General features: G+C 44.0%; 1 protein-coding gene across 1 annotated transcript in view; it reads right to left on the bottom strand.

Moving 5' to 3' along the window:
- Positions 1-13,757, bottom strand: part of CIT (citron rho-interacting serine/threonine kinase) — a 161,943-nt gene that overhangs the window by 47,951 nt on the left and 100,235 nt on the right. Inside the window, exons 22-23 of the mRNA XM_078060910.1 lie at positions 10,135-10,332; positions 2,223-2,276 (exon numbers count right to left, since the gene is read on the bottom strand). Coding sequence (XP_077917036.1) covers positions 2,223-2,276; positions 10,135-10,332 — 252 coding nt within the window. The remainder of the gene's footprint in view (positions 1-2,222; positions 2,277-10,134; positions 10,333-13,757) is intronic.

The raw sequence follows: 13,757 nt of genomic DNA, 5'->3' as shown, positions 1-13,757 counted from the left end.
GACAAGTACCATATGATTTCACTTACATGTGGAATCTAAAAAACAAAACAAATGAACAAACGAACAAACAAAAAGCAGAAGCAGACCCACAAATACAGAGAACTGATGGTTGCCAGAGGGGAGGGGGAGGGGGAGGGATGGGTAAAATAGATGAGAGGGAGTGGGAAATACAGACTTCCAGTTCTGGGACGAATAAGTCACAGGGATGAAAAGTACAGCATAGGGAATATAGTCAATGGGATTATCATAGCATCGTATGGTGACAGATGGTAACTACACTTGTGGTAAGCCTAGCATAATATATAGAGTTGTTGAATCACTGTGCTATAGACCAAAAACTAATGTAATATTGTGTGTCAACTATACTTCAATTAAAAAAAAAAAAAAACTGTTATGCCAAAAGACTAAAAAAAGAGAAAACTCCAGATGAAGGATTAACGATGTACACATTTAAAACATATCCAAGTTTATTTTAGGAAAAAATAGTAATATAAAAAAAAAATCACGGACATAAAATGATCTATGTTTTATTCAGTAATCATTTACGAGCATGTATGTAATACAAGCAAATAACTCGTGCATAAAAAAAGAAACCGAGACAGTAAGAAACTAAAAAAGTGGGGGCACGAGAGTACAGGAAAAGAACACATCAGCAACTCAAGGAAGAGAGGCAGAATGGAGGAGATGGGGAGACACTTGTAAGGCAGGCCTACCCCTGATGCAGCCATCGGCATCGGGAAATACAGACCAAAAATCCATCTGCCGGGTACCTGCTAGAGTCAAACAGAGGCATATCTCATGACCTACTAGCTACTCCACTCTTTGGTATATGCTAGTCAGAAACAGGTGCTTACGGCCACCAAAGGACTCACGCAACAGTGCTTCCTGACAGCTGTGTTCCTAACGGTAGCAATTCAAATTCCATCAGCAGGGGAGTAGATAAATAAACTCCACGTCTACGCATCCAATGGCAACGCTACACCATAATTAATGAAAAGGAACAAATTCTTGACAGGTTCAACCACACTGACGAACCTCACAGATAATTTAAGTAAAAAAAAAACAAAAAACAAAAAACTAAGCCCAAGAGAGCACATCCTCTGTGATTCCATTTGTCTGAAGTTCAAGAACAGGCCAAACTGATCTCTGGTATCAGAGGTCAGAACTGTGGTCATCCTTTGGGCAAAGGATGCTGATAAGAAGGGGAGGTGAGGCAGCCCGCTGGAGACTGAAAATGTTCTGGATCTTGATCTATGTGGTGGCTACACAGTTGTCTATATGGTGTATAAATTTCATTCAACTGTACCCATAAGATTAGTGCAGTTAATGCATTTTACGGTGTGGATTTTATAACTAAATTAAGGGGGAAAAGCATACACTCTTAAGACTTAACATCCCATTTATAATAGGTAAAGAGGAAAGAAAGAGTTCATTACAAGACAATAAAATATGTACGTGGGGACAACGGTGGGGTTGTTTCTGGAAATTCACAGATGCGAGTAACACAAATGGAGACAAGTTCACTGAGGACTAAGAAGGTAATAAAGCCATGAAAGTACCAAAGAAAGGAGGTGGAACCATGAATAAGGTAACATCCTATCTTCTGAAAGGGGCCTATTTCAGTCCTTTGTTCCAATGGGAAACAGAGCGAGCTTCTGCTGACCCTACGCCATTACATAATCTGTGCACACTTCTCCACCCACAGAATTTACTTCCCCCCATATAAATGACGTCTCCCAAAGAGCCATAGAGTTTTATTTTGCCTGGTAGGAAGTTAAAATTTCTAGGTTCACAGAACTTGCCAGACTTTCCTCTCTGCGGCAGCAGCGGGCTAGAGAAGCCTTGGGTGGCAACCGCGTCCAGCGTCTGCACAGCATCTACCTGGGACTAGCCTCGGAACCTTCTACACTGGGGCGGGAGTGGGAGCTGCCTTGGGACTTTTGCTGCAGCTACTGCAGCCTATGCAGCGAGAACTATTTCCACCACTCCAACTATCCTTCCCCAAACATAAAGAATGGTTTAGAATTTTTTAAACTGGCCGGAAACCGAGAACTGGCATTATCTGGGGCTCAGGAACTCCAAATGAGTTTGACCCCATTAAGTGCTTCAAGTGGAAAGTTTGTAACAAAAAATCGGTCAGTTGATATTATAAGAGATGCCCTCTCTTCCCTCTTGGTGTCTAGTCTCATGTTATTTTAATCATCTTTAGATTTAATACTCACAGTACAGCTGTTACGAAGGGCATCAAATTTGCGCTGGATTTCATCTCTATGGGCCTAAAAGGTAAGAAGTCGATTATAAATTTTTTGTAATGTAGGATACAATTCTACATGCTATGGATCAAATAAAGAAAAGAGCGATTAAACTAGAAAGCCAAGAATGCTGTTGCAGCCGCCCAAACATCTGGTTTTCAAAGAACTAATTAATCAAGTCATGTCCAACATCAGAAATTAAAGTTACAGGAATACACAGTGCTGTGTTAATAACACTTGACTACTTAGACCACACATGCATACCCTGTACAAATATCTTAACATTCACGTTAACGCCCAGGGGCTTTGGAAAAAAAGAAGAAGAAAATTCAAGGAGGAAGTTTTTACTCTCGTTCCTTTGTTTACTCCTCGTTCTTAACCTGTCCCTCTTCCTTCCAGTTGACCCCTCCCTAGCCTACGCCCTGAGAGACATACACATGCACGCAGACACACACACACACACACACACACACACACACACACACACACACAGGACAACAGCCAGGACAAACAAGGGATTTTTTTTGTTGTTAATCAAAAGCTGCTGAGATTCAGAAACCGGACATTGACCTTCAAGTAAGCAGAAGGCCTTCTCTAAGGCAGAGCTGCTCCAAAACAGCAGCATTCGTTCAGCGGACACTCAAGGACTTTCTGAGTGCACCTGATAGGCCGTACACTGAGGTGCCGTACAGCATACGCAGCGCTACCGTCATTCACTGAGGGAGGGTAGAAAGTTAACGAGTCCATGATTACAAACAGTGACAAATGCTATGAAAGAAACAAACAAGGTGCAGGAAAAAAGGATAAGGGGGACAGAAAGGAACTTACTTAGATGGGGTAATCAAGGAGGGCTTCTCTGAAGAGGTGACACTTAAACTGACACCCGTACTATGATGAGGAGCCAGCCATGCAAAGAACAGGAAAAGGCAGAGGGCGAAAGTCTTGAAGCAAGAAAGGGTTTGGTGCATTTGATGAACAAAAAAGGCCTGAATGGCTACAGCAGAGCTTTTCAAACTTCAAGCTATGACCCAAGAGCAAGCGTGACAAGTGCGGTTTTTCCTTCTTTTTTGTTTTGTTTTGGTTTATTCGATGAAATGGAATAAACAGAATAGAACAGAGAACACTGGGATGTACCTTGGATAGGGAAGCACTGTCACAGGACACTTCTGTTCCAAATACCATAATTCACCAAATTTAGGATGCTGTCAATCGTCAGACATTGTAATTTTATGTGGCATTAAGGAAAACAAGGTGCTGTTGACTAAACTATGACATGTCCACACGTCTGTATGTCCACATGACTAGAGAGTCCTATACCATCTATGACTATAAAATGCACCCTAATTTTAGATACCCTAGAATCAATGAAGTGGAGTATATATATATATGCTCCCTTGTATTAGATTGTAAAGTAAATGTATTTTTGGTGGGTAGTGGTCAAACAATTTTTGGCTAAAGCACAGCAAGAGAAGGAAAAAGTCGCCCAAGATGATGGTAGAGAGGCAGGCAGGGACCAAGAATCTTAAAGGCCCAGAATGCAGTTTGGGTTTCATTCAAAATACCATTAATTGGAAGCGTGAAATGATCCAATTGTCATTTTGTGGATGCTGTAGCAAGAACAGATCAAAACAGGACAAAGGTAGAAATGAGCAGGGAAACTACTGAGGAGGTTGTTGCTGTCATTCAAGGAGGAGATGACAATGGCTTGGAGTAGGACGGTGGCAAAAGACACAGAGAAGTGGACAGCAGTGAGATCTCTTGGAAGCACAGGTAATAAGACTTGCTGACAGACATTGGGGAAAGAAAGGAAAAGGATGCCCTCACAGACCTTTGACTTGAGAGACAGGGTAGATTGTGGTACCAGAGCTTAGCTATGAAAGTCCAAAGAAGAATCTAATTTGAGGCAGAGGCAAATGTGGCCCTGCTCTTAAAAAAAAAAAAAAGTCTCTGTCAGATCTATAAGACAACTAAGTCAAAAATTTTAGAGCTGTGATGTATTCTCTAATACATCTATTTTGCCATAAATATTCTAAATTTATAACAGCAGATAGACGCTGCAGAAAAAAAGATTAGTGAGCTTGAAGACAAAGCACTAGAAACTACCCAAAATGAAACACACAAAGAAAGACTTTAAAAAATGAACAAAGTACCAATGCACTGTGAGACAACTTTGAACTGCCTAATATGCATGTAACTGGAGTCCCTGGAGGAGGGTAGGGGTCAGACAGAAAAAACATTTGGAGAAATAATGGCCACAGATTTTTCAAAGTTGATGAAAACCATAAACCCACAGATGCAAAAAGTTCAAGGAACCCCAAGCACAAGAAACACAAAGAAATTTAAGCTAAATCACATCTTTATCAAACTGCTTAAAACCAGTAATAAAGAGAAAAAGCTTAAAGCCAGTCAGAGAAAAAAGACAAGTTACATATAGAAAAACAAAAAGATTCCTCACCAGGGGGTGGGTGGGAAAAGGGGAGGTGAGGGGGCGAAGCAAGTTAGAGGACAGTAGAACAACATCTTTAAAGCACGGAACGGAAAAACAACAATAAAAAACCCAAAACCTTTGACATTCTATACCCAGCAAAAATATCCTTCAGAAATGAAGGTGAAATAAAAGACTTTTTCAGGTATACAAAAGTTGAAGGAATTTGCCACCTGCACTGTAAGAAATGGAAAAGGAAATCCTTCAGGCAGAAGGAAGGTGACAACCAGAAATATAAATCCACACAAAAGCATGACGAGCACTGGGAAAATGGCTTAAAAAAAAAAAGTTGCAAAATAGACTCACAGATTCATAAATAAAAAGTTATCATTGAGAATCAACTCCCCACATCATTAGCCCATATTTTTATGGACTAACTTATCAGACTCTTACTTTTCCCCCAAAATCAATCTGCTGTATGCCCAGCAATAATCCGAGAGATTTACTGATTTAATGGGGCATGAATGCCATTTATCCAAAGTAGGAACATCGCACTACCACTGAAATCAAATGGCAATCCTCTTTGAAGTTAAAATGTAATGGAGTACCATCATTATGGCTTTTGATTTATTATTGACTGTGAGTTATAAACACAAAATGTAGAACGGATCCTGTTACGACTGCTGGAGATTCTATAAGCATTTAACAATTACTGAACTGATCTGAGCAAGAAAATGTCAAGAAACATGTTTTATGTTTCTTTGAAATAACTTGTAAAACAAGTGCACAAAAAAAAAAGGTCACACAATAGTGTATATAAAGATAGTAAAATGCGTAAGACGTGTTTAGATCCTCTCAATGAAATTTTTGAGTGTTCACTAGGTATCAAGTGCTACAGAGAATAAGTATTTACACCCTTCAAAGGACCCTGAAGAGCTTTTGTTTATGTGGGTTACATTTATCTATATTTACCACTTTAGAAACTAAAATGGAGATTTTTTCCCCAAAATATTTACTGTTTATTTCTTTTAAAATAACACTGCTTTTGCACCACCAGTGCAAATGCTAACACAATGAAAAATGCCAAATGACATCTTAGCATTATTATGAAAATAATCTGAATTTGGGGAACCCCCTTAGGGATCCACCAGTCCCACTTTGAGAACCGCTGACCTAAGGGTTGGGTGGCAATCAGGGAAAATGCACAGGCTGCAGCCTGAAGACTGGAAAGGCACTCTTTTTGGGGAATACTTATATCTTCATTAATGTTAAAGAGAGTTACAAGAGGAAAAAAGAAAAGAGGATTATGCAGTCTTGATGAGAGAGAAGTACCTGCAGAACTCGAGAAATGAAACTAATGTTTAGACGTCTGACCATCTTCTGGGATCCATGGACAGGGTTCTAGAACACTCAGGCTTCCACACATCCATCCCTTTCCCTGTGAATGCAGGCACCAAGCAAGACTGTCACCTCAGGTGCCCTAATTTTAGATCTTGCTTATCATGCCAATGGCTTGCTTAATTAAATACACAGATTGATATTTATGTAAAACAAATGAGAGGATGCATTGACTCATGATTTTAACAAATCAAAGAGGATGACATTGGGAACCCATGGCCACACCATGCTGGGAGGGCGCCTTTCGTTAGTGTCTCTAGCTTTAGACTCTTGATTATTCAACATTAGTCATTTAACCAAATCAGTAAAAGAGCATGACAACAGGGACCCGGACACGAAGAGTGTCGTGGGGTCATGCTGGTGTACACAAAGCCTATGCCAGGCCTCCACCCTGTGGCCCCCATTCAGAGTGATGTATCATATCACGCATCTGTCTGCTCTACAGTGTGCAGACTCAAATATCTTCCTTAGATAAAGGGATGGAGTCTTAAATATCAAGTCCGGGTGGAAAATCCTTTCTTCTGCCAAGAAGCATGGAAGCACCTTAAAAGCCTGGCTTTTTGTTTCAATACGACTCTCCTGTTGGCCTCCACCTTGATTCATTCTCAGCTTTTGATGGCCAGTGAATCTCCATACAAACACAACGGACGAGAGTGGGTAGCAAGAAAACATCAAGGAGACCAACCAGTGGCTTCCCGGCGGACCCGGCCACACTTCCTCAATGGAGACTGTTGACTGAGCTGTGTCCCATCTAATCTGCTCCAGGGGCAGAGGCCAGAGTAACTGCTCCCTCCTCGGGCTAGGAGACGGTGGCCTCTTAAAATTAAGCAGTAGGGCGCCTGGGTGGCTCAGTCGTTAAGCGTCTGCCTACGGCTCAGGTCATGATCCCAGGGTCCTGGGATCGAGCCCCGCATCGGGCTCCCTGCTCAGCAGGAGGCCTGCTTCTCCCTCTCCCACTCCCCCTGCTTGTGTTCCCTCTCTCGCTGTGCCTCTCTCTGTCAAATAAATAAATAAAATCTTAAAAAAAAAAAAAAAAAAATTAAGCAGTAATAGCCCATTTGCCTATTCATTCCCTTTTATTGATAAATCAGCCTGCTATGAAGCTTGCAAACCTCCTCGGAGATCATTTTAGATCCAGCTGATTTAATTTGGTGGACGCTTACGTGGGGCCTGCCCTGGGGCCTGAACAATGAGACAGAGTCAGGGTACCGCACCTGTGGCCACTTCCTCTTCCTCTCGGAAAATACAGTCTTCAGCACAAATTCAACAAAGCCATTCAGGCAACAGCCGCATGCGGTCCATAACCAGGCTTATGGGACATAATCGAAGGGAGGGGAGAGGAAAACCCACGGCCTCAAAACTGGACCGAGGCAAGTTGATACGGGATTTGGATTCTTGCATGACAGGCTACAAACAGCTCTGAGGTTTTTTTTTTTTTTCTGCCATCACTTTGAAAAAGGCCTATTTTCCAAGGCATCTTCATCTGCAAGAGTGGTAGAGCCCTAGTTTCTAGACTTAGGGAGGTTTGTTTCTTTATTTTTTCATAAGAAGATGCTCTGAGGCAGTGATCTCATCTGACTAAATTAAGTCGTGACTTGCCGCTGTGAAGGCTTCCAGCAGCCATTAAGACACAGCACATTCCAACCAGCAGCAAGACAGGATTTAAAGACTAATTCCCCCACAGATAAACAGCAGTGACACATGCTCTATTTTATATCCTCCTCCTCCTGAATGGGCAGGATAAGATGCATGGCCACCACCCTCCCTCCCAACTCCAACAGAGCAGTGAGATAAATGTGTCCTTCTCGGCCCCAAAGTAAAAGGATTTGAGGATTTACAGGCCAATCCCCTGGGGAGAAAAGGCTAAAGACACAGCACTAGGCACAGAGCAAGGACTCATTAAGTATGGATTAGATTACTGATGTCTCCTTCTCCTTCTTTCAGAGCGTGGGTGGTTTGGACAGGGTGGGGAAGATACTAATATACAATGCATTCAATATAATAGTGGCTGGATTTTAGATGCCTCCTTTAGCAGCTAAGAAATGCTATCTGGCTGTCTCTCTCCCCATCCACCCAATTCCAGAAAGCACATAAGCCTTCTTGGCACGCATTCTTTTATATTCATTTCATTCCTACCTCCATATTTTTCTTCTATAGACTTATTTTCTCTTGGCCTTTTCTTTCTTATTTTATCTTGTTATACTGTTTTGTTTCAAAATGGATTCAGAGCAGTTTGGAAAGATACAAGGCAGAGGATAAATAAAGAGATATCGTGACTGTTTCTTTTCCAAACCAAGTATTAGGGGCACATGGCATAGCACACAGTGAGTGTTCTCACTGAGAAATTAAGGTTGCAATCAATATCTGACCTTGGCATAAGTCCTGGAAAATCTGAGATGCACTTGCACCTTCCTAATAGGAGCTACTCTGTATCCCCAGAATCCTGGAAGCCTCCATGTCCTAGACTAGTCCATAAGGACCCTGGCACTGTCACATCATGTTCCCAATCTGGTTCAGATAATGGGCTTCCCAAAACCAACAATAGAAGGTAGCTTCTAAGAAGATTATTTAAAAAAAAAAAAATATATATATATATATATATATATATACACACACACATAGGCTCCTAGGTGGCTCAGTCGGTTAAGCAGCTGCCTTCGGCTCAGGTCATGATCCCAGAGTACTGGTATCGAGCCCTGTATTGGGCTCTCTGCTCAGCACAAAGCCTGCTTCTCCCTCTCCCACTCCCCCTGCTTGTGTTCCCTCTCTCGCTGTGTCTCTCTTTGTCAAATAAATAAATAAAATCTTTAAAAAAAAAAAAATATATATATATATATATATATACACACACACACACACATTACTTTTGAACAGGATTAAATCATAAGCAACGAATGTGCATGCCATCTGTAGAAGTAACCCCACTCTACATGCTTAGAGATGTTCACTGATGGAAATGAGGACCGCATCCAAGATGAATCAGAGTGAGTAAGGTACCCACCTAAGTACCTTATTTTAGAAAACACGAAACCCAATCAGCTGCATTGTGCCCGGCCCACGGAAGAGGGTACCCTGACCAGCATGCATGACTGTGCCTGTCCACTTGGCAAGTACACTATGTTACTATTAGCAATGGATTTGCTTGGCTGATACTAGCCATTAAACTCATTCGGCTTTCTGGGCCAAGTCCAGGTCCATCAAGCAGCCTTCCAAAAGAAATGAGGTTTTTAAGGAGACTTCTCTGAAGGAGAAAAAAATGGAAGATGAGCCACCCAGAGTATCCCAGTCAACTTGGTGGTTATATTTTCCACTGTAAGTAGATGAGTTGTCATTTTATATGTAAGATTCTTGTCAGTTTTGTTAGCCTGGGTCAGTCCCCGTGAGAAGGATCAACTATGGGAAACTGAAAAAGTCATATTTTTAGACTTCCAGAAAGAACCAAGGTCTTAATCCAGTGACACCCTCGCCTACCCCCCCAAGTTCTACTTCCTGAGAACACTCTTCAGTTGGGTAAACTGTTGTCTCTGAAAGAGCAGAGAAGCCAGGTCCCTCTGAGAGAAAAGAATCTCTCATTCAGAACAATCTTTTCTATCCAGAACATACTAGATGCATACATAAGACTTGAAGGAGAATTTACAGCTTAAAAAAAAAAAAACTGCAAATGAAGGTTGACCAATACAAAAATAGAAAGGTGGTAGGAAGACTACTATAAAATATAAGACTATTATTTTTTTAATGATCACTGAAAACTAAGTAGAAGATTCAAGTAAATGGCCTTCAGCTCAAACTAAAATTTTAAATTTAATGATGATTATTTTTAAAAGAGGGAAGATACATAAAGAAAGGAGGGACTTTTTCAAGATACTAAGGAAAGGTCAGATGTTGACACTAATTCTCAGGAAGGAGAATTCTCACATAAGCCAGTTTTCTGGCCACTAAATATCTCTAGGGATCGTTTTTTCTCTGTTGGGATTTCTCCGAGTGAGCAAATCTCCTCGGCACCACACTCCTCCCGGCTGAGGCCTGGAGCAGCCTGAAGGTACCTGTCCGTAGACCTACCGTGAGCGCCTGGATCTCCTCTTCCGCCTCTGCCGTGGTCTCTTCCAGTTCGGTCTTGGCCTGGCGCAGCTGGCTCTCCAGGGCTGCCCGGGCAGCCTGCAGGGCGGTCAGCTGGGACTCGCGCTCCTGCAGCGAGAGCTGCAGCTCTGTGAGCTGGCGCTTTAGCTCCAGTTTCTGCTCCTCGTGCTCTAGGCTGACCTGAGACGGGCAGAGAGACACACACACACAAATGCTCAGTTGACCCCAACTAGAGAGAATGCAACTCACTAGTCTAACGAGCTGAGCCTGACTAGCCGAGACGCAACCTGATGCTCAACCTGCATCTTAAATGTGGTCATGGAGTCAAATTCCCAGCGCTCAACTGCGAAGGAGAAAACGGAGCCGCTATAACACGGGTCTGACTTCAGGAGTCTCAGAAATGACCAGGAGCAAGACCGTGTAAGAGAATGTCTGTACAAACCAACCCTTACTTACAAACATTCAAAGGCCTGGGGAGGCTTCAAACGAAAAACCACACAAGAATCTCGAGTGCAAACTATGACAATTACTTTTATTAGAAAAGCATTTAAAAGTAAATGGCTATAAATAACATCACATTAGTAACAAGGACCTCTTTACAATTGGGATAAAAATGGAACCGGAACCACAGAACTGAATTCTTTTTATTTTAAATGTTCCTGCTCTGGGGTGCCCGGGTGGCTCAGTCTGTTAAGCATCCGACTCTTAGTTTAGGCTCAGGTCATGATCTTATGGGTCATGGGATCCAGCCCCAGGTCAGGCTCAATGGAGAGTCTGCTTGAAGATTCTCTTCTTCTGGCCCTCCCCTTGCACTCCTTCTCTCTCTCTCAAATAAATCTTTAAATACATACATACATCCATACTCCTCTGGTTTGTTCTAATTAGGTAACCCACATTAATGTCACATTATGAAGGAATCATTCTTCCTTCCGTCTGCCCATCTATTCTTCTATCTACTCAATGTTTCATCCATTCAAGAAAAATGTACTCAGCAACTTCCATATAAAAAGGAATATGAAGATGAAAGACAGTTTCTGCACTTGAATTGGAGGAAAAGTGAAAACCAACCATGTATGTGGTCAAGTGTAATGGTCAGAATATGTGGGAATGTAGTGGGAACACAGTGGAGGGTAAAGGAGGTAACAACTCTGCATATGTTTATTGAAGAATTCATAGGCGCCAAACCAGCAAATAGGAAAGAAAATTCCAAGCAGAGGAACCAAGACATCCAAAGGCATGGAGATGAGGGAGACCCATGGCCTATCTATTGACCTAACCAACACTGACAAGGTTGTCCTAGCGACCAGACTCTGTGCCAGTCACTGGGGATGTCAAGCAAATAAGAGGTACTTGCCGTCCTCAGCTCACTGTCTAACAGGTACACAACGTGATGACCTAAACACGCAAGGCTGTGGGGACCTCCAGCTTAGGAGGGTCAGAGAAGGTGACGCCCAAGTCCCAAAAGCTATAAGGGTGAAGAGAACAAAGACTTATAAAAGATTAAGCCTAGAGAACCAACAGGTTTTGGTGGTTAATTTGAGGTGGGGCAAGAGACAAAGGACAGAAGGTGATGCCTGAGCTTCTGGCCAGGAGAACTGCACAAGGAGAGACCTCTGCTACGCCAGGAACACAAGAGGAAGAGCCAGTCTACGGAGAAAAATAAGAAATTCCATGCTGGGGCGCCTGGGTGGCTCAGTCGTTAAGCGGCTGCCTTCGGCTCAGTTCATGATCCCAGGGTCCTGGGATCGAGTCCTGCATCGCGCTCCCTGCTCCACGGGGGGCCTGCTTCTCCCTCTCCCACTCCCCCTGCTTGTGTTCCCTCTGTCGCTGTGTCTCTCTCTGTCAAATAAATAAATAAAATCTTTAAAAAAAAAAAAGAAAGAAAGAAATTCCATGCTGACGTGGTGAACTTGAGCAGCAAGGGAGACATGCAGGTGAGGTGTCTAATGTCCACTGGGAATGGGTCAGAGGCTCCCGAGAAAGGTCTCGGCTGGCAATCTAGACCTGGGAGCCCTCAGCCAGTCAGTGGCAGCTGCAGCCACGGCTGCGTTCTCCCGCGAGCGACAATGGCGGCGACACGACAGCGGCACGGGCATACTCGCTCACAAGGCGCCGGGCGCTCTTTCAGCTCCTCCCACCTTCATAAGAGCCCAGAGGGGGAGGCGCTACTGTCACCTTCTTTGTACACAGCAGCCGTGGCACCGAGAGCGCACGCGACTGAGCAAATGTCACCCAGCTCCACAGTGGCAGGGCTGGCTTCGAACCCAGGAAGTCCGGCTCCAGAGTCCACGACTTGCTGTTTGTCTTATTAAAATGCCCGGGTCAGAGCAGGCTGCGACGCCGCCAGCCAGCCGAAAAGCTCCCCTGAGGCCACTTGGCAGAACCAGGGGAGGCGGGTGACTGAGCCGTGCGAGGCTGGGTGAGCAGGATGCTGTGCAATGACAGGAGGACCCCAGGGCCCCGCACCGTCGCAACTCCACACGCTAGGCTAGGGGAGAGCTCACGCTGCACGCGCAGGGTGCGGGAAGCCTTGAAGGTGGATCGAACCGGAGGCTGAGAGGCCTCGGCCCCCAATCGATAGCTGCAGGCAGGAAACCGAAAGTGGAGCCGCCTTGTTATATTTAAAGCTAAGCTCCAGAACTCCCAGGGAGTATGACAGCCCTGAGCCTCTTGCCAGCATTCTTTCTACCACCTTCCTTGGGGGGCAAGCTGTACCGATTTAAGAAAGAAAGAAAGAAAGAAAAAAAGCACCTTGCTCCCCCTGGGGCATTTTAATTGCCCAGATGAGCGACAGAGGCAGGGCAGGTGCCGAGCTAAGAGAGACATTTGTGGGAAGGGAAGGCAAAACGGCTACTCAGTGTTCCCACGCTCAAAGAAATCGGAGTTATTTACACTCACACTCTTAAGGCTGACACTACAGGGAAATGTGGTTAAACTTACCGAACAGTAAAAATATAGCCTGGATAATAAAACTGAAACCACCACCTAAGGCTTTTGGACAACCCAAAACAGAACCACTGCTGTGGGAATATGAGAATTGCCCGAAGACTGTTCAAAATGAAGAGCCCTGCTCCCCTCTTCCACCCATATCCTATTTCATTCAAAAACGCTGAGAGGAAGAGGCCCAGGAATCTGCATTTCAACAGACACACCAGATGATCCTAACAGAGGGGTCTACACCTGGACCGCCCCTGAAAAACACAAGACAATCCCCGCCCCCGTCCCTTTGGAGGACTGGCCTCATTTTCACACTCCAATACAAGAACCACGGGTATCCCCAAGTTTAGTCCTCAGGCCTCTGTCTGCTTCACAGTCTTCTCCTTTAAGAGAGACCGTGTGCTCGTTGAAAAATTCCGTCACAAACACCTGAGCACCTACCCACTAGGCTCCGGGCACTGTCCTCTCGCCCAGCCAGGATGTCGCGCTTCCAGCAACCGCTCTCCTGAATTCCTCTGTCCAACCAGCTAACCCTGCCGGCTAGGTGACAGCCCCCAGCATCAGGGATTGGGTCTTATCGCCACTGCACAGCCAGGCTGCTGCCCAGCACATGGCAGGCATTTAACGAATATACAGTGAGTACACGTGCCATCACCACCTCAATCAGC

The sequence above is a fragment of the Halichoerus grypus genome, chromosome 13 (genome assembly GCF_964656455.1).
Source record: "Halichoerus grypus chromosome 13, mHalGry1.hap1.1, whole genome shotgun sequence".
In the NCBI taxonomy this organism is placed as follows: domain Eukaryota; kingdom Metazoa; phylum Chordata; class Mammalia; order Carnivora; family Phocidae; genus Halichoerus; species Halichoerus grypus.
The sequence above is the reverse complement of the archived record's forward strand: the minus strand, read 5'-3'. Positions and strand labels throughout refer to the sequence as shown.